The sequence below is a fragment of the Mya arenaria genome, chromosome 6, assembly GCF_026914265.1.
Source record: "Mya arenaria isolate MELC-2E11 chromosome 6, ASM2691426v1".
Classification (NCBI taxonomy): Eukaryota; Metazoa; Mollusca; class Bivalvia; order Myida; family Myidae; genus Mya; species Mya arenaria.
In genome coordinates, this window is record NC_069127.1 from 58,306,943 (window position 1) to 58,329,697 (window position 22,755).

General features: G+C 33.3%; 1 protein-coding gene across 1 annotated transcript in view; it reads right to left on the bottom strand.

Annotated features, from left to right (window-relative positions):
* The window catches only part of LOC128238547 (dystrophin-like), a 177,955-nt gene extending 166,043 nt beyond the window's left edge, over positions 1–11,912 (bottom strand). The window contains exons 1-2 of the mRNA XM_052954580.1: positions 11,434–11,912; positions 8,613–10,405 (exon numbers count right to left, since the gene is read on the bottom strand). Of these exons, the coding sequence (XP_052810540.1) occupies positions 8,613–10,050 (1,438 nt within the window). The 5' untranslated portion in view covers positions 10,051–10,405; positions 11,434–11,912. The remainder of the gene's footprint in view (positions 1–8,612; positions 10,406–11,433) is intronic.
* Positions 11,913–22,755: the final 10,843 nt, after the last annotated feature.

Below are 22,755 nucleotides of genomic sequence, written 5' to 3' on the forward strand. Positions count from 1 at the left end.
ATAACCAAATGCAAGATGGAGCAAAATGTTTGCATCGAATTTGGAGTGCATTTCATAGATTTTAGATTTATAAACAGAAACAATTATAAAGCAGCAATTTTTATTACCAGTGCAATAACCAACCAATTTGCTTTCCTAAATATCACCATCCAACAAACTGCAGCATGACAGACGCTAAAAGTCTGCAGATCTGGTTGCATTGTCACAGTTTGTCTCATTGCCATATTTATCGGCAGAGGGAAATATAACAAAATCATAACAATTATATATAATATATTTATTGACTCAATAAAATAAGATTTTTTTCTTGCCAAGAAGTGTGTTATTGTTTTACTAAATATTTGATAAATTTGTACTCCAAAAACATTCCATAATAGTAGTATACATATGATATTGACAATTTGTCGATAAATATTTGCAATCTCTACGATGTCATCAATATGATAAAGTCTTCAATATTGCCGACTTATGATGATGTTCAATATTATTGTCTATGTCCTTTATTGACAATACTAATTTTCAATTTCACAGAACATGGATGGGCAGCTTTTCTCAAGTACAGTAATTAAGCGTTGATTACAGAGGATATAATGGTTCTTCCCTAATCAGTTTCCCTTCTTCTACTGCATGTAACTCAGATGAGGTTTTTCAGCTGCTTTTCTCCCAGGTAAAAACTAAACTGACAATCACCTATCATAAGACCCAACAATAAAAAGAAATACTGATTAAAAAATGTCTGTTTCCAAGGATGTCAAATGTTCCTACAAAGCCAAGGTATTGATCATGATTTTCTGAGCGAATTTATCTCATATCAGTCTCAATGTGACTCGAAAAAGCAATAACTACTCATGCACGACTTGTGTCCTTTTTGGCATTTAAATTCACTGTTAAGTCCGGAATGGACACTACATACAATGGGAGCTGAAGCCATAATGTAACCAACGAGCGAGTCATACCCTAAAATAGCAATGATTTTCTGAGTAGCTGTTATTGATGTCATTTTTACATCCTAATCAGGCTGTTAGAATGTTAATTTATTGCTCAGAACTCCAGCATTAATTTCCGAAACGCGCAAGGCATAAATGAAGCGAACAATGTTATTGAAGAGTTGGCAGAAAAATCAACAAAACAACACACAAATACTCAGGTATGGTAATTGTTTTTTGCAGAAAAATCAAATAAGCACATCCTATTGCTATTTTTCCAGATAATATTCTTGGTTCAATAAAATTGAGAGGCTCCAGTAATGTTGCATTTATGAAACATCCATGGTTGGGTGGGTGGGGGTGGTGAAATTTACTCCATCAACAGATTTGCCCCCAAGAATTTGCCTAAGAGGGAATTTAAAACTATCAACAGATTTGTCCCCAAGAATTTGCCCAAGATGGAATTTAAAACTATCAACAGATTTGCCCCCCAAGAATTTCCCTAAGAGGGTAAATTTACCCCAATTCTAAGTGTTTCTATACCAATATTTGCCTGAACCTCTCGGTCATGGATGTTATAGCTCAACTGGGATCTCAAAGACCGACATAATATTTTAATGTTTTATAAGCAATTAATTGCAATAAAAAAATAAACAAACATTCAAATTTCATTATTATACACAATGCTGGATAAGAATGTGAACTTAACATGTCAAAAGAGACTATGAGAGTGTTATGAAATGTCCCACAGAAACAGTGTTCTAGGGTAATGTATGTCCAAGCTGGTTTTGGATAAATTTTGCAACCTGATGATGTCTTTCAATCAAATAACAAGGCAGTGTCCTTCTCAGATTCCTTTAATTTATCATCTTAAAGCATTTAGCCATGTTTTAAGTGGTCGTCCATTACAATAATGTTAAATCTGCAACATCACAGAGCCCAGGGGACATGATTTCAAAGCTTCTGTTTACGATGATTACATATAAAGCCCGTATTTCATATCAGGATTATACCACAAAATGTATGCGCACCATTAAAATTTACATTGGGATAATGACAAAAAATATAACAGCCTTGATGCAACAGAAGTTTTCATACATTATGAACTCAAGGGTGAAAACATTGGACCACCTAGATCAATACATACTTGATGAGTTGTGCAGCGACAATAGAGTAATTAGCGCAGCTGTTAACGATCAGAAATTGGAGAGCTAAGGGATTTCGCAGATTGTTTTGATTTTATAAGTATATTCATTATATATTATTAGTACATAAAGGTTGAATCATTTTTTAACCAATGGGATGGTAGTTACAATTTTTTTATCAACATTTTATATGCCATTCTTGTTGGTTGTATCACCAATATTTAGCTTCAATACTTAATGTCCATAACAGATGACAATAGCGTTTTTACGCAAAGCATAATGAAAGATGATTTTTTTTAAAAAGCCTTTAATTCACCCTACCTGTTTTTGTAACCCTAACCAAACCATTTTTGGTTTAGCCTCAATAAAATTTATTAAAGCCAGGGTTTTCAGCTTTGCTGTACATAAGAGTGTAATGCCAGGCAACATGACTGCGTACCAAGTTTCACATGATGTTTTTGCAAACCGAAGAGGCTCATGATACCATTACCTAAGCTATGACAAAAAAAAACAGATGAGCTAATAGCTAATTTTCCATTTGCATTCATGAAAATCCTGTCAATAAGCACTTATAAGAGGGTCACAGAACAGCGTGCACGTGTTTCGTTATTAACTAGAGGAAAGGCGGAGAAAAAGGAGATTCAAGTGGTACTTGTATGCTTTGTAATAATTATGTGCAAAAAGTGCTTCTGCAAATTGCCTCCACTAAAGGCTAAATTCCATACAAAATGCACATGTTCTCTTTACCATAATATATGCTTATGGTTTTCAAAGGATTTGAATGTCATATCGCATAATTATGACTGGTATAAAAATAAGAAATATTGGATGATTATTGTAATTATTGTATATATTATCAACAATTAGAAATAACGGTAAAAAATGCCCGCCCAAAATACTTTTATATAAAGATTAATCGGAAGATCTTTTCATACATGGAAATGCATTTCAAATTTAAAGCAATGGTTCCTTGAATAACATCAATATTTGAAGGAAATGGAACTTTTGACAAGAGCATGGCGAAGCAAATGGCAATGCTCAGACTAAATTTTTTCTCAACGCATATATATTATAGATGCAGTTTTGTTTCAGGCAAACAAGGGGAGTAACTCAATACTTGTCACAGCTTAAGTTATGGGCCTTGCTATATATATATATACATGGGCGTATAATGTGACTCAGGGTGGCAACATGTGCGCAATAATAGTTTAATTTAAAAATCAAATGTTATTTTAGAGTGTTTTTATGGTCCAGCTAAATATCACTACCAGTGCTTCAAGACAAAATTGTACACAAAGTTTACATCATATTTGAAAACATATATTGAATAACTAATTGTATAATTCTTGTAATATGATTTTTAAGGGGTTTTTTTCGCACCTTTCACCAACATAATAAATCAGTCCGCTGTTCATTTGAAATTGATACAGGGAATAACAAAAGTGTAGAGAAAATTTACAGAAACTTTATACAGGGTGTAACAAAAATAAAACTGAAACTTGAAACAATTGGGTATGGAGTCCTTGGAAATGTGAATGCATTAGGGGGAATGTTTGAACATCCTATTACGGAACCGAAATGAACTTATAACATGGTTATTATACAACACCATGGAACTGTTTATGTGCTTAGATGGAAGTGTTTGAAATAATGAAATATTGTTGTTATATTCACAAAATGACATCGAAAAAATTATAGCCATTATTGTTTGAATTATTTAATTTGTTAAGCTAGAGAATCAAGGTTTTTTTAAAGTCAAAAGGAAAGAGCAATTATTTGCCTCAATTTTAAGAGAAAATTGCATCTTGTATTATCATGTTAACATGTGAATGATGATTCCATCATGAAACAATTGCAGATATAATTCCAAGAAAGATGCCTTTAAAATTAAATGCTCCAGCTTATAACTTTGTAATGATAATTAAAATAAACCTTTTATAGTGTGTTCAGGGTGTTACAAGAGCTACCTATAGGCCCTGCATTTTGGGGGGATAAAATAAAAAAATAAGAAAAGGGCAAAAAAATCTTAGTTTTCAATTAATTGTTCTCAACTTAAGTTATAACTAATAAGACAATTTATGATAGAATGTAAGGATATTGATGTTCTTGTTAACATATTAATTGGTACAAAACCAAGGTCAATTTTGATGCATGCATTGCCGACAATGTAGCTGGAAAATCCACACTACAACCCCACTCCCCCGCTCCTGGAACTTGGCCTATACACCATTTTTGGCCAAAGATTACCCGTGAGGATCTGCATATTATACCTCGAAACTTGTAGAACTTGGCGGTTGTAGAATCCATCGTAAAATCCATTCATTCATTAAATTCCATTTATAACACTTGCAGAAAATTGCATCCAATCTGTTTTCCTCATGCATTTAAATTACTCCAAATCAAATCTTACTTTAAGTTCAAACAAGTTTCAATCAATTCACATGTACATTAGCTGCCTGAAGAAATTCCGCTTGTAACAGTACTAACATTATTTTAACTGTTTAATTTAATATATCCTTCCAAATATTGACATAAGCCTCCACTACACATTAAATCGTTGCGCAAACAGAAACACTAGGCGTAAACTGAGCTTCCGTTATGAATTAATCCATTTTCATTGGAACGAAAACATGACACCTTCAATCCTAGTCCAATTTACGGGGTATGGAGCTCCTGAATTAAATCGTGTTTCACACCGCACATTTTTAATCACAGCAGCTTCTTTATATGCAAATAGTTGATCCTAAACTCGGTCATAGTAAATGTAAAACAGAATTTACTTCAAAGTTAAACAGAGCGACTCTGGAGTAAATACACTTTTAACATCAAGCAGTTTCCCTGTAGTCCTTATAAGTATTAAAACTAAGCATTTGTACACTATATCTTGTCAAGCAATATAAGATAATTAAGCCGATTAATCAATTCTTAACTGATATCTGTATTAACTGGATATGACACACAAAGATAGCCCTTTATACGAATAAAGAAACTCAATTATATGGGCTCAATTATAATCATCTTTCGTAATTTGATAGTAAATGCAAGTGTTGTTTTCTTAAAAGGTTTCATACATGGTTTTGTGACCGCAAAATACCATGCATTTCAGAATTTCACTTAAATAACATCTCTATCATACAGAGGCTTTATTTGTAACAGCCACAAATGGCATAAGACATCAGTAAACGCCTCAGTGACCCAGATCGACTTAATGAAAGTGTAACTCAGCAACCAGTCAACATCTGTATCAGCAGTCCCCAGCATCATCGTAATTATCGATGCATGAATGGCTTGAATCTCTTCACCAACAATTATTTCATTCACTCAATATCTCAATCACAGGGGATCGTCTCAACACACACTTTGCTATCTTAAAACCTTAAATAAAATTGTAACGACTGTCGTAATTTGTTTTAAATCCCTTTGTTGAAACATTAAGCAATCAGCTTTAAACCATGAGGTTATAACGCTTCCTGTAAATTCCTTAATAGCCGAGAAACATGGATGTCAGCTTTTATGCACAAAGCCCACAATGTCAAATTGACCAAAATTATGCCACCTGAGTCTCTTCAGTTTATGACCCCTAATCCATAAGACCACAGAAAAAATAGTTTTAGATTCTCATCTCCTACTGATCATGTTCTATCCTCGCTTACCAAAATTCCTTGCCTTCATTTTTCATCTTAGAATCAAACCTATCAAATTATATTGAACTATAAGTTTGCATACCTAATATAATGCCGGAATTTGAGTCTTTCTGCGTTCTCAATCAAACTACTGTCTTGTGTACGTGAGTGTTCCTCAAAATGAGCCTAATACCGCTAACAGCAGGAAATTTTTTAGCCTCAAACCTCCCATTTGGCTTTCTTATATTCAACAACAAGTTACCTTGTTAGTGAAATATAACTTTTATTTAATTTTGCGGAAAAAAATGTCTCAAAATTTTTAACATTTCACCTATTATCATTTATGTTAAGATTTATTAAAGATTTTCAGCCTCAAACCCCCGCTTCATCTTTTTTATATTCAACAAGAAATTACCTTGTAAGTAAAAAGTAGTTTAGTTTTGTGGAAAAAGTCTTCACATTTCAACATAACACATAATATTCATTTAAAAAAATCATCATCTTTCTCAAAAAAAAATCAGGATTAAAATCTTATATATTTTTCTGTGGCCTATTAGGTTAACTGGTGTCATCACCATCATCTCAACAGTGTCAAAGCGCATGAGGAAATCTATAAATGGTCAAAACAGGACAGATGTTCAATATTTGGACCCTTAATCCCTAAGGCTTTGTAAAGATGGAGAGTAGCCTTTTGTTACTATAGTGATAACATATTTAGCAACCCCAAGATATTAATCATGTTTCAGTATCTTCCATTTATTTGACCATTATCTTAAACCATTTAACACAGTACTGATAGGATAATTACTATAATTTCTTAATTTCATGACTTTTGATACCAAATCTTAGTACATCTACTTGTTATCATTGCAAAATAATGATACCATACACATGCTTGCAAATTTATCTATTTCATACTTATTGATTCATTTTCAAATTTACATAGTTCTTCACTTGGACACTTTGGACTCATGAGCCATTATAAATAGTAAGGTCAGACCGTGCCCTTTTTGTTTGCACAATTTACTTTAAAACAATGCTGATGATCATGGTTAAAAGCTGCTCTCTCACAGATTGAATGTGTTGACAACTTTTTTTTATTTTTTGCCTCATATAAGACTGCTGACAAAAAAGGGATCGCTGTTTTTCTTAAAGCCTTAAATAACAATAGTCTTATAATAGCACTCAGGTTTGCAGATATTTACATAAAAATTGGCTCATTTCACGACAAAAAATAAAACAGTTGTCAAAACGGTATATCTGTGAGAGTGCAGCTTTAAGAATGGTGAGTGAAATACAAGGTGTATTTTTGTACCATGTTTGAAAGTGGGTGTTCTTTTTTCTTTTTGACTACACATACATTATCTCTCATAATTAAGAGGGGAAGCTTCACCTTGCTTCCACTATCATGAGGATAAAAATAACAATATTTATAATAAGTATTCACTTACATTGCATGTCCATAACAACACGGTATAAAACAGTTCTTCCTAAACAACAACCCTCATGATTTAAATTATACACTTGGATATATAAAGCACTAGTGAACATGCAATATATTAATCTGAATAACTCAAGTTGTGGGTGCAATAGATAATAATGCACCAGTCAATTGTAATCAATTGTTTTTACCTTTTAGGTGGCCCCGCAGTGCCGGGTGAATGCGGTGGTTGTGTCTTCGGGCTAAATATAGCGGGAAATGGGCCTTACCTAGGGTCCCGTGGGTGCGGGGGCATTTTACCAGCAGTTCGTCCCCACAGGACGGGGATTTTACCGGGGCTTGGCTGGACCAAAAGTAAAAGTCCCCGCTATTCCCTGGACCTGGGGGGGGGGGGGGGCCGTGATTACAATTGACAAGTGCATAACTAACTACCATATTGAAATATAAACAACAAGAAGCAGTCTCTACTATGTTTCACCATGCTATAACTTTCATGCATATAGATTACATCACTTCTTACTTAAACGCACGCTATTTATTGAATGTTTCCCTTGAATACAAGGTACAAAACAGTTATCGAACACCCAATATATTTTGTTTAAATTGTGCAAATCGAAAACGATGCCAAAATTGAAATGCACCACAAGATCATGTTTTAAATGAAATAGAACAAACATAATCTGCGACACTACACAATGCTCTGATTCCAGATGAGTATAAAATTGATTTTCTCTGAAAAAATATTAAAAAAGGTTGTTTAGTTGACACATTCAGACACAGCTAATTGTTAGTTTGATAGAAAGTCTCCTTCATCATGTGCTCAATGAATAAATTTGATTTCAATCAACAATGCCTAGACATTCTGCAAATGTTGCTGAATCACTAATAGAATTGTAGCACCCTTCTTCCAGGAACATTTTACATATACCTAATTACACCACAGGATATAATCAAATCTGATTTCTAAATCTGATGACACAGATAACTGGATTATCTGTAATAAGCCGGATGCCAAGTAACTATTAAGTATTCACTGTAAGCATGGTAAAAAGCACTACCTTCTTTTGTTTCAGTCAAGTACTCTCATAAACGCCTTATATTATTGTTTACTTTTATCACAGTGAAGGTAACATAAAAAAATAATTTTATATTCAGGTTTAACCTCAAGAACAGGCTTGATCAAGGTCTCATAAAAAATAAACCATATTCAAGAATACACTGCAATTTATCAAGGTCACATAAATAATTAACCATTTCATATTCAATTTTAATTATCACTTCAGTTTTCTATTATTTTTTTAATTTTTATACAAAGTTTCTAGCATGCTTATTGCTTCAGGAAGTCATTGTATTTTTTTTTATATTTCCAACATATGTGCAAGCACAAAGAAGTTCTACTTTACATGCAAACAATAACAAACACAAAACCTTTAAAATAACCTTAACTAACATTCATTAAAATTATCAGTAATTATACCTTCATCATTAACCCATTCCTCTGCATGACCTTGACTGTGAATGCTCTCATCAAGGTCAGACCCTGGAACTAGGTCAAGGCTGTTCATTGGTTCAAGGTCACTGTCATCCGGCCTTGACATAATCCTATGAAAGTCCTCATCCTCTGATAAGGCGGCGTTGATAATCAAAGATCCTTCACTATCAGGTGATTGAAAAATATCATCTTTGTTTTCCTTGATGAAATCAACAGTTTTAAGTTCTAGCACATCCGGTACTTTTGGTGCCTGTGCTTCAAATGCCATTGCACATGTTTCTTCAAAACACACATCTTGTTCTATGTCTTCTTCAGTTGCATATTGCATTCCTTCATGTGTATCATCTGACTCACTCTCACCTTCATTTTCAGAAATGTGAAGGCAAAAAGTACTTCCCGTTTGTGTATCATCAGATTCCGAACCTTTTCTATCTGCAAATAACTCTCTGAAAAAGTCAAAATGGATTGAAGCCACTTTACATTTAACTTCTTCTGTCAATTCTTCTTCTACAATTTCAACACTTTCACTTTCATCTTTAACATCATCAATGTCTTCATCAGCAAGACTTTCTAGAATATCACTTGCATATCCAGTTTCATGCATTTGCATTTCCTTAGCAGCCTTATGAAGTTTACCACTGGAAGAAGTCACATTTTTATCACTGAATAAGTCGAAATTTAATGAGGCCAATTTACCTCTTACTTCTTCAGCCATTTGTTCTTCTACTATTTCAACACATTCACTTTCTTCAATAATGAGATCACAGTCTTCATCAGCAAGTCTTTCATGAATCTCAAATCCCTGACCTGTTTCCTTTTCTTGCATTTCTTCATCAATTTCTCCACTCTCAGAACTCGCATTGTTTTCAACGGGATTGTTTTTTTCAGGTTGGTCTGAGACTTCCTCAATGATCTTATCTTTTAGTTCACCATGTTTTTCTGCCCCAAGTTTTCCTTCAGTTATCTTCGATATAACATTACTTAAATTCTGTGCCACTTCAGATTTATGACTTTTCCTTTGAGTATAGTTAGCACATTCATGAAGACTTGTATTATCAACAACCTCCACAGCTAAACATTGTTCAATCATTCCAATGTTAGCACACTCTAATAAGTCATTTATAAATCCTTCTTCCATGCAAGGTTTTAAAACATGTTCAACAGCAATGTCTTGTTTCTCATCTAGATTTTCATTTCTACTTGATTGCATGGTTCCTACCTGATTGTTTGCAACTGCTAACTCAATTATCTCTCCTTCCTCTGTCTTAGCTTTATCCACTGATTTCTTCTCATTCTTATCTACATCTATTTCCGAAACATTTTCAACAACCACCACTTTTTCAGTAACTTCTGTTTCCATTTTGTTCTCCTTTTCAACAAGATCACTGATATCTTTATTCAAATCAGCAAACTCTTTCTCCATTTTACCCTCCTTTTCAACATTCGCTTCAATACCAACTAGCTCTTTGACACCTTCATCAGAAGCAGTAACTGTTTCAGTTATAAGCTTAACAGTTTTACTGCAAGGATTGCAAGCTCTTCATCAATGGTAGTTTCCTGTATAACTTCTATTTCAGCACCTCACAATTTTGTTGTTTACAAGACAGTCTGCTTTTAAAGGACTTCCAGATTACTTTAACATCCAGTGTCCTTAACACAGTCTATTAATTTCATTTGGTAAATTTAGTGAAAACTGTAAAAGTTAAAAGCTAATTGATTTGAGAAGAGCTAAATACCATTAATTTAATGCATTTTTAGTCTCTAAGGCATTGTTATAACTTCAAAGACAATTATGAAATCAACATCATTATTGTATGCATTTAAACTCAACAGTCTCAGATCTTAATATAACTAAAATTGTTTAACATCCGACCAAAACCTCAAACACTATTGGAAAAAAAGCAAAATGATTTTAAACATCTTTATAAGACCAAAATGTCTAAGGATCTTCTTTATGATTTTCACAAGATGTTCAATAGAGAAATAACACTTAAAACCAAGACAAAAATGATTTCTCTCCTACATTATCTTAAATATTTCCAGACTTTCGATAATAGCAGTCTTTTATCTCCCAGTGCATCATACCTGTACGATTTTTGAGTCAGAAAAGCAATCAAAATATCTATATGCACATAAAATGTTCATTATTTTACATCTCTAATGCTTTTCATATGTTTTTGATTTTATTTGGGAGTTTCCAAATTCTTAATTTGCTGAATTTTGGATTTTTATTAAGAAATTGGTGGCTTACATTCTTTCTTTAAGCTTATACTCATTTAAAGGCGCACAATATTATAGGTTGATGCTAACATTTTTATTTTACCGTAATGTATTATCATGTTGCACTCAGTTGTCTTTTATAATATTTTTTTTTTTAATTAATAGCTACATGGCCATAAAAAAAGTTTCAAAATATTGCTCATTTTTTTTAATCTGTACGGTACCTAAACAGTGTTCTCAATAAGAAATGGCTGCCGGCCAAAATGGACGGTTCAAAAGGCAATTAGGCCGGTTCAAATTTGGAAAACTTAACGAATTTTAAGTAGAATAAGTAGAAGCTGGTCGGTTACTTTACTATTTGAGACGGTTCAACCGAAACTTATTGAGAACCCTGCCTAAATCATATGATTTTTTTGTTTTTATCATTTAAGTCGAATGTCAGTAAAGCACAATAATACATTAAAACAAATAATAAATCTTGGCATCAACACATATTGAAACCCCATTAAATTTGGAAATTTGTCCTCAAAATCCAGAGAGTTTTGTGCATTTCAATTATTTCTTTTCACTATCTTGAATCTCTCACCTATTTGTGTAAGCCAAAAATTCTTTTTTAGATATTTTGAATTAAAAGCATGCCTTTGAATATGGAAATACAACATATTTGTTATTGATTATCACAGAATCCAAACTGACACAGCATCCTAAATTCACTATTGCCTCAAAATTCCTTAGTCAATTCATCCAAGTAATAACAAATTTTGTCCAAACACTGTATTAATAACTAGACCAGACATAGAACACAATTGCTGTCATCTAATATATTCCGAGACATAAGAACTAACATCTCCCAAGAAACATCCAAGCCAATAGTGGTTTTATAGCTCAATTCCAACACTAAAGCTATCCAAACAAATAACAAATCATTCTCGAAATAAGAACAAGTATCAGGGAATATGTCTTTGAGAAAAACACAGATATCGGAAATATCCATAAACTGACACGGTAATCCGAATCTAGAAACGAAAATTAGCAATTCCGAAAATTACACCCTCTTTGCTCAACTCCTCAACTGTTTCAAAGCATTGTAAGAGGTTATGGCATCATTTCCACACATGTTTAACTTAGGATACTGCAGAATGCTCAATGAATTTTGAACATCTTCCAAGTTATTTTTGGTGGAATAAACATATCACTTCCCTATGGTGATTTTGCTTAGGCCAAAAAAAATAATTGTTTGTTTAGGGTAACCTTCCCAAAATTAAGGTAAGGTAGGTAGGGATTTTTTTTGATTTTTTAAATATTTTTTTTTCAAAATCTGTCGTTAGTTCAGAGTGTTTTCTTGCACATGGCAGTCTTTCCTACATTACTGTCATTGCCTGACTTTGTTTTATCATATAAACAATAATTCTGATTAAAATCCGCATTTATCCGCCCTTGGTAACTCTCTATTCGCTAACGAATATTTTTTTTTGCTCAGAAACAGAAAAAAATAGTTAGGGTCGGCGCATTTTTATAGGTAGGGTTGGGTTACCCGAAACGGACATCTTTTTTGGGGGGCCTTATAGCTGCAAGTAAAAATGAATTAAATGATGAGGAGAAGTGGATTTTCTGTCTCAATATAATGGCACTCAAAGAAATTCTGATGTTTGCATGAATCTATTATCGCAGATCTAATGGGAATTTTGACAAATATTCTTCAGTTTTGATTCCAGAATATTTCCTAAGGTATCCGTTCTTGTTTACTTCTTAATCAGAGAATCCTGCATGTTTAACTGTAATCAAGATTTACTTCCAGAAATAGAATGCAATTCCTGGGTGAATGGAATTGTAACAGACATAATCAAAGATAAGAACACATAAAGATGTCAACTTTAGATTTGATGGATAATTGACACTGGACAAAAAAACAATCAGTCCATTATTTGTGCAAATAATAAGGAAGTTAAAGATGTTGTTCTATATAATTTTACTATTTTATTATAATGAAAGCAATATTTAAGGTAAAATTAGTGATCAACATTATATTTTGTCCAATGAGATATCAGTGGCTTTAAAACTTTCCAATACAATTATATCAGTAAATCAGCCGTTATTGATTTTAATCAGGTGAAGTGGTATATATTAACAGGAGCTGGCCCAGTAGTTTGTAGTTTATACAACATTATGTAGACCACTAAAACCTGTCAGTATATACTTCAGAAATAAATGGTTATTTGACTGCATCATATTAAACTGTTTATTTTTGTAAGAACATACTAACAATCTTTAACCATTACTTAAAACTAGTATTTAAAAGAAATATGCACATCCCATAACTCATTTTTAAGTCCTTCACTGGTAAACTGTTTTGGGTGCTTATTTAAATAGCGGGAATTTATTGTTTATTAAGCAAAGCACACACATAAGAATTTGAGCTTGTTCATTTAAAAATCTAATTTCAAAGATTTGTTCAATTAATTGACGGCATTTCTCATTGCTAAAAGACAGTCATTCTGCCGACATCAGTGATGAAAAAGGGATATAAATCATTAAAAAAAATGTGGTATATTATGACAATGTAACTTATCTCCTCTTAAAATCGTACAACTTTACTTCATAAATATTTACACAAACTTGCAGAATGGTAGGGATTACAATAATTAGATGTTACATCACACTCAATAATGGAAAATGGGCCAATTAGTTCAGTCACACCACTATCTTAAAGGAAAATCTTGTTCTTACATAACGGATTTATGAAAGGCTTTTGATAAGAAAATTCAAGTGGATGGATTTAAGGTTTAAAATGCGGTGGCAATTTGCAATTAATTGTTAGCATTGAACTCTATATAGTGGCGTATTGGTCCTGAATTTGTTAAAAGAAATATTTTTGTAACAATATATCAATTTTAACGTCGCACTTAAACAAAAAACACCACTCGTGCAGATCACGAGCCAAAATGTTATGAAATGCAGTGAGTTATCTTAAGATCATAAATACAATGTGTTTTTTACTTATCTTATGATTCATTTTGAGAATCATTCTTCAAAACTTGGCCAACTATAATCTTTGAGATTCATACCCAATGCCAGAGATATTTTTTTTTTGGAATATTTTTCACCACCTGTGCCTAAATCCAAATTGGGAAAAAAGTTGTCTGGAGAAAATACAAAATTATAAAGGCCAAAATAGCTAATATAATGGCAAATATATACATGTTATGATAGTATTTATTTTTCAAGAAAACATTGTTTTTTTATTTATGTCATTTATCAAATTTGGAAAAAAATGGGGGGAAAATAGAACTTTTTCACAAGGTGAAACAGCTTTTAGAAGGCAGTAAATTGCACCAAAAAAGAGCTGCTGTTCACTTGGAACCTGGGTTCTCCAATTCAGTTGTCAAAATTGTTTGAATGTCTGCTACTTAATAAATGGTGAAAGGTAGAAAAACTACTAAAAATATACATCATCTAATTCTGTGAGGTCAGGAGTACACTCAATAAGGGGTCCTAGGACGTGTGTCAGAGCTTTACAATTGCACATGTTATAGAAATGGGTATCACCCCCCTGAGCCCTTACCAGGGTATAACCTGTCTTGTGCACTTTGCCCCACAGCCTACCACATAAACTTTCATTTGGGCGATGATGCCTATATAGATGGGCTGGAGCCAATGTAAAATTCATACACATGTTGATCTCTCATGGGGGCCAACAGCCACATAAATAATCTGGCGGTGATGTGAAACAAATATATAAATGTACTGTAACCCTCTCATTGGAGCCAACGGTCAGATGTAAAATAACCATAAATACATTACTAAACCTCTCATTGAAACTGACACTGTGACATACAGACAGTCCCGTGGCATCGTAAATAAAATACATATTATACAGTATACACACTAAAAACAAAACAAAAATAAAACTTACACAGGGCTCGACGTTAACTTTTAAATCCACTGGTCCATTCGGACTAGTAGATATATTTTCTACTGGTCCTGACCTAATATCCACTGGTCCTGACCCAAATTGATACTTTTTGATGATATGATTTTAATTCTTTGCCTGTGAAGATTTATTATATACACACATGATGAAAATAATAGTGAGCTTTTAATTTTAATATAAAACTTTAACTGGTTAACATTACAACAATGAAACAATAGTATGAGGATTGACTAGAATATACTTGGATTATCAGGCATCAATAAAAGATATATAGTACATATCTGACTTGAATGTACATTAAAATTTGTCAATCACATTAGCAAATGGCTTTAATTTACTATGCATACAATAAATACTTAAAAACCAAATTCAATGCTATAAATATGGACGAAATGATTTGCTAAAACAAGTTATTGGAATTTTACATCGTAATAAAGATTGACCTAATTCCGATGATTTCACAGCTATCGTAAACTGTTCTGTGCTGTTTACTTCCGGTCGCAGATGTAACGCATGCGCAAGGGAATGTAAATAAAAACAACGAACGCTGCTTGCACTGCATTTATTTGTTGGATTATACTTATTGTCCGATTTAGTCAGGGATCGTGCTTAACATTTCTGATTAAATTATTTCTTCTTGGAAATTTCACTGGTCCAGTCGGACTAGCCAGAACTGGTTTCTACTGGTCCGGACCATGAATCTGGTGGTCCCGGACCATCAGACCACCGTTAATGTCGAGCCCTGTTACAGGAACAACAGTCATGTTCCTAGGACTAAGGTTGAACAAATTTTACCTTTGGCTTCCTGAATCTTGAACCCGAAGCCAACATCTTGTTCGCCAGGCTGTCCCTCCATCCCACAATGATGCTAGGCAGTCTTGCACATTACACCTGAGATAAGAAATAATCATATTTATTGCAATTATAATTTTCTATTTGGTTTACCAATTGGAAGTCTGGTTATAGCATCAAAAAGTTGAGTCTTGGCTGTATTTCAATAAAGATTGTAGTGCTTCACACAAATACAGTATTTCTTCAAAACAAGCCTAGAATTGTCAATAACAGCTAGAAGGAGGCTGATAATACATCATTTTACATAAATGAAAGAATAAATGCAACTATCATGTTGCTGTCTCATATGAGATTCCCCGTTTAAAAATAGCGCATACTGGTTTCTCAGTTTATGAGTACAGGAAAATATTCCAATGCTATTCTTAAACTTATTGGGCTTAATACGTGGTAAAAAACCCTGTAAATTTCAAACCGGAAAAATGCGCAAAAACTGTGAAAGATCAATGAGTCGTTAGCGATGTTATACATCAGTAAGTAAGATTCAATGCCTTAATTGTACACAACAATGTCAATATTATGCAAGTTTTTGACAATTTCCTTTTTTTTCTTGCAATTGTATCATCTGGTGTTTATAGTACCTTTAAAGGTTATTCTGTAACATTACAAACTCAGTGGAGGGAATAGCCTGCAGGTTATGCTAGGCTCTTTATATTATAATTAAGTGTTATATGAACTATAAAAGCAATAAATAACGTTATATCTATGATTTTTTTAGATATGTATGCAAATTAAATAGACATTCATAAAAAAGAAGCCACTCTGGCGTAAAAAGCTTGCAATATTATAATGAGTTCCCACCAAAAAAAAAATTACAATAAATATGCCATAAATCTGGTAACATATAAAATATTTGTAATTTTTGTTGAAGAATTAAATTATGTGTTCTATTCATTACATGTACCTGATAATACCATCATAAATGACACCATTTCAGTTCAATAATGATTGCCACATATATATCACAGGTTTTTTTTACTGAGGATGCCTTGATTTGTAAAACATTTAAAGCAGCATTTTCTGTGCCTTACTAAGTTCATATGTTTATAAATGTTTTTTACTCTTTTTTTTCATATCATCAAATGACCCATAAAACAATAAATATGAACATTCAAATGTTGACATCTTTCATTTAAATATTGACTGTTTTTTAAAGATGCACTCTTATTCCCACGTAAGATTTTGTTATATTATTCCAAAAAGGATGAAGAAATGTCAAAAACAATGGTTCCTATGAAGGATACCAAGTTTATTTTGAAAGAAATGTCCATAAAACACGGTATTTCTACTTTATGAGACAATAGAAAATCACAGTATTAATCTTTTAGCATTCACCAATCATTTAATATTTTTGTGTTTTCAGCTATTAAATACAAGGTTACTATCTTGTTGTCAGTAATTAATATTATCCATAAATGTTTTATTTAGTAAGTAGGTTTATCACTCAAAATGTATGTTTGTTATACAAGTTTGTGTATGTATCGATTTTGAATAAGAGTGTCACTGTAAATGTGTTTCTATCTCACAGTCATAAAAAAACCTGTAAGTAACTGTGTATCCTTGTTTAATTTATATTAAAGGGGCTAATACACTGTATGTTGAAATTAATAGCGAAAAAAAAACCCAGAAAATTGTCGAAAACTGACATAAACTTGGTATCGATGAGTAGTAGAGTACAATGCATTGAAACTAACTAAATGAAGTACCACATAGTTTACAATTAATTTATTTTTCGCAGTTTTTTCGTATTTTTTCATTAAAAACGATTACTAGGTATGCATTATAACTTAGAAGAATTCATTCTTATGCATTATTGGCTTAGTCTATGTTATCACATGATATTACCAAGTTAGGTAAAATTAGCTTAAATATTCCAAATGGTTAGAGTAAACCTTCATAGCACAGTGGATAATTTTGACGACACCGGTTCAAACCCGGTATCCAACTCGTTTTTTTTTTTGTACATTTTGGTGGGGTTTTTAACAATTGAAAAAACTTTTCTTGGTGCCAATCTGGTGAATAGTCCCTTTAAGGGCCGAATCGCAGACCCACTGGCAGAATTCTTTTGCAGTAAATTTCTTGTTTGTTTTCTAATTTACTCTTTTATCATTTAATACATGTATTTATAAAACTAAGTTAATTTCTTCAATCACCTTAATATTTTTTTCAACATTTTCAAGAAGGCTTTACATAAATTTGAGCTTTTAATTGCACTCAGAATAAAAAGATTCTACTACTGTTATAACAAATGAATCGAGTCAGTTCAAGTGATAATTGTGGCTTTAAGTCTGCAGAAATCCCTCATGTGTATTTCGAATCATTAGTTCATGCAATGTCTATGGCGCAACGATGGACTTCCACATAAAAGGAAACCAACTGCAGTGATTTGGCATATGCTTTGACATACCAGCATGTACTAACTACTTAACAGGGGGGGATGATCATACCCCCCCCCCCCACCCCGTTATAGCATTCACATATGTACAGTTTGAATTGGTTTCAATTAAACTGACCAATAAAATTGTAGCTTTTATTAATTACATAATGCTGGACATGTATGCTTTGCTATGTTCATTAACAAACAGCAGTTACAAATATGGTATTTTAAACTACACATGTAGTTGCAAAGCCAGCATATATTAACAATAAATAGCTGGGGGATTTTAATATACTAAAGTATTAAATTAATACAGCCCAATGTTCAGCTTGTCTGCCAGTTTATCATTAATTTTATAATCAGGTTATTTTATCATTAACGCATGTCCTATCATATCTTTACAATTATTTACATTAAATGATAAATAAATCTTGATCAATCTTGCTTTATTTCAAACCATGGGCGCTATAACCCATGTGAAAAGTCTTAACCTTGAAATATTATCAAAATTTATATACATGCAAACCACAATCAATTGTTTTGTGAGCTAAGTATAGAAACACTGTATTGACTATGTATGGTACATGTATTATAACAATTAACCAATATTTCAATAACAAAACATCTGAAATGAACAGACATTGTTATATTTAAGTAAACAAATAGAACAAACAAAATTATGACTTTTGACTTGCTTATTCCAGTATATAAAAGCTAAATATAAAAAAATAATTGAATTGTTTCTTAAAGCCTTAGAGTTGACATGTGCTACATGTAAGTGTTATACATTATATGTATATGCTGACCCAGTAGATATAGTTAAATAATAGGTACCGATTGCCTTAAAATTTCTGCCTCCCCCCCCCCCCCAAGGCCCTTGGCATATTCATGTAGGAAAGGGATCAGGAGTAAAGATGTACATTAATCAAGGTGTCCCATAAGTCAAGCAGGCTTGCCCTTGATAGAAAGGGGTTCACACTATAATAAACAAATACTTTAAATATTATATTCTTATACTTCCATACAACAACAATTATGTTACTTAAATCTAAATTAAGACATTATATTTTACCTTATAACAAGTTAATCCAATATGATTCACTAGGATAATATGTTAATTTTCTTCTTTAAGCCATATATATTTCATATAATTATATATATATGCGTAACTTTTTAAACCACATGAAATCCGCAGACCATGCGGTGTAAATAATCCTGACCGGGATCACCTTCCTAAACACACTTACTATTTTTCACAACATTAAACATTAATGAAACGCAAAGACACAGTATAGTTTACAATACGATTTAAGAGCTTGAACAAGATACTACTATCATAACTAACTGTCTCACGCAACAATGATTCGCATAGTCGAGTTAACCTTATGTGACATCCTTACAAAATAATGCAACTTGCCAAGTTTATGACAGCTGCAAGGTTATTTCGTTCCTGTCCAACTAATGACCACTCCTAACATGTTGTTTGAAATGTAAAAAGGCTACTTATATCAGAATTATCTTAAGTGCATTAAAGAATTTACCAATACTATCTTTTAGCCAATCATAATGTATAAATATCTAACAGGTATAATTATAAAACATCAAAGGAGTCCTTCAAGGCTTGATCCAGAATTTTGTGTTCGAGGGGGCAAAACTTTCATTCACTATTAGGAATAGGGTTCATGTTTTTTTTCGGTCCTTTTTGGGGCACAAATTTAGCCCCATTCCCCACTAAAAAAGTAGGTTAAAATAATCCTTTTTTGAGGAGCATTTAACTCATTCAGAGAATGTAGCAATTAAGTGCCATTCATTAATATGTGGATTATATAGATTTGTTAGGCAATAAAATGTATGACAACAAGTTTGACATTATATGAATTATGTTAGTATTTTTCATTTTTTTGCCTAAACAACAAGAAAAATCCAATATCAAAGGGACGCCAACATTCCCTTAAATGTTTTTAAAAAAATGGGGTTTTTAAGAAAATTAATAAAAGGGCCATTTAGGGCGTGCCATTATGAATTTCAGTGTTTTGGTCTAAAATCTCCAGTAAATTTAGAATATTAGATGACATGACATTTTTAAAATGATTATTTGGTACAATTTCAATATTGGACATTTTAAGAGGGGGTACGTGCCAATACTGGCCCTCCTCTATCCACGCTTGTGAGAGATTACTAAGGGCTTTTAAATGGCGGAAAGTCATTGATGCAATCCATTGATTCTTAAGAGGATGTCCCTACAATTTATTTTGAATTGGTGATGTAAAATATGATAATCCGTTTAAAGATCCTTTTCATTTTAAACTTAAATAACTTTAATAAGCAAAGAAAGATATGGCATTGCAATTTGGTTTGTAAAGCCCATCAATGTACTGGTAAGTAATAGATATGCCATAGAGAGATAATTTTTACTGACAGTCTTTTTGAATATGAACATGATATTCAAATTACATCAAAAACTTCCAAAACTTAAAATAAGTGTAGTTATTTCACTGTAGCAACTATACAATATTACCCATTCATATATTTGCCTTAGATTCACTTTAACAAGATGCATGAACAGCTGCAGTGAATTATTTCTCCTGTTTCACAAACAACCTTAAAGCTGCACTTTCACAGATTGAACGTTTTGACAACTTTTTTTATTTGTTGTCATGGATTTTTTAGTATATATCTGCAAACCAGTGATAAAAGACTGCTGACAAAAAATCAGATCGCAGATTTTCATATTTAAGTTCAAAAATTTATGTTTTATGCATTTTTCTTAAACTGTTAGTTACGCTTTAAGCCATAAAACATTTATTATCGAGCGGAAATATGAAAATCTGCAATCAAATTTTTTGTCAGCAGTCTTTTATCACTGGTTTGCAGATATATACTCAAAAATTGGTTAATTCCAAGACAAAAAATAAAAAAAGTTGTCAAAACGGTAAATCTGTGAGAGTGCAGCTTTAAGTCCCATGAGCTACAGTCACACTGAGGCCGTACCCAACATGGACCACATCATGCCGGATCCCCCAGGATCAACATGGTGCCACTACGGATCTTCCCCGAGCCAACACGGTCGCTACACGGACCTACCCAGACTACCCCAAACTGAAAAATCCTGGGGTAGAATCCCGGGCCCTCCAGGACCATCCTAGTTAAGCCTGGACGCAACAAAGATCCAACATGAATCTGAACCTTGATCGACCAAATTTCAGTCCATGATGATTTGGTACAGTCCAGGAGGTTGGTTGGCCTGGGGTTTAAAAACAGGATCAATTCAGCTTAAAGCACACTTTTTGCTATGCTATAACTTGTGTTAATATTCCCATTTTGAAGAGTTCTGATTTAGTTACTTGAAGATCGGATAAAAACATTTGTATATAATATATAACACTAAAAAACAAATTTTAAAACAAAATGGTTACCGACACCTGACAAATCATAATAACTGCATTTGATTCTTCAGATTTGTACATGTATCTCGCAGTCTGGCCACCGCCCCCAATTTCTGCAAATACAAAAAAAATATGGCTAGAAAAATAGCCCTGAAAATATATTAATTATGCTTTATTCAATGATGGACGAAAAAATAACAATTAGGGTGGTGGTTATTGCAATCAAGCTGTCATGGTCAATAGCCCCAGGTAAAATGGTGGTCATTAGACATGGGTGGATGACAGTGTGCCCTTATGAACTGACATCTATATTGTCAACACTATTTGTTATTTTAAAGGTTGGCCATCAATAAGGCATTTCTTATAGTATTTAATAACAGATATTATACGCAAGAGCCAGGGCAACCAGAAAAATCATTCATCCTCATCCTCTATTTATTTTTTAAATTCCTAGTCCAAAATGCATGTTGAGTAGTTCATTTTTTTTTTTTCAAATAAAAAGCAAACTTGGATGATTTGAGAAGCGGAGTGGGGGTGGGGGTATTTCAACCCCCCCCCCCCGAATTTGCAAGTGATTATATGTACACTTTTTGGTTGTGGCATGTGTGAGGCCTGGAGCAGGCCAAAAGGTGAGATCACATTTGCACCCCTCTGGTATATCTACCCTGCATACAGCCAGTATTGCACCAGACAATTGTAACTACGGCCCGCCAGGTCCGGGGGTAAACCAGGGATAGCCGTGGAAATAGGCCGTTTCTTAACCTTCCAGGTGGCCCCGCAGTGCCGGGTGAATGAGGAGGTTTTGTCTTCACGCCAAAAATAGCGGGGAATGGGCCTTATCTAGGGTCCCTGGGGTGTGGGGGCATTTGTCGGGGATTTTACCAGCAGTTCAGCCCTGCGGGGATTTTACACGGGATTGACTGGACCCAAAGTCAAAGTCCGCGCTATTCCCTGGACCTGTGGGAGCCGTGGTTACAAATGACTGGTGCATAATATTACAATTATGTATTTACACGGTATTGTATAGGGTCATTTTGCCGAGAGAAACCCATGGCATGCACATCCGATGTCAAATCCTGGATGCTCACAACCCCTGATTTCTTAGTTCTGAAGAATCTAGATGGGAGAAAGGTTCAATAGTGATGGGAAGTGCCAAAAACAGAGGGTAGGCAGATCAACCGCACACCAGGCACACGCGCACGACGCCGGTAACTTTTTTCACAGCAGACGGCAGTTCCTGACTTCGTGGATGGTTGCACATGTAATAAAAATGGGAGCATTAAAACGTATTAGATAATACTCAAGTTAAAACTAATGATAAAAGTCTGCATATTGGTCATTTTAAGGTATGTTAACTATAGGCCT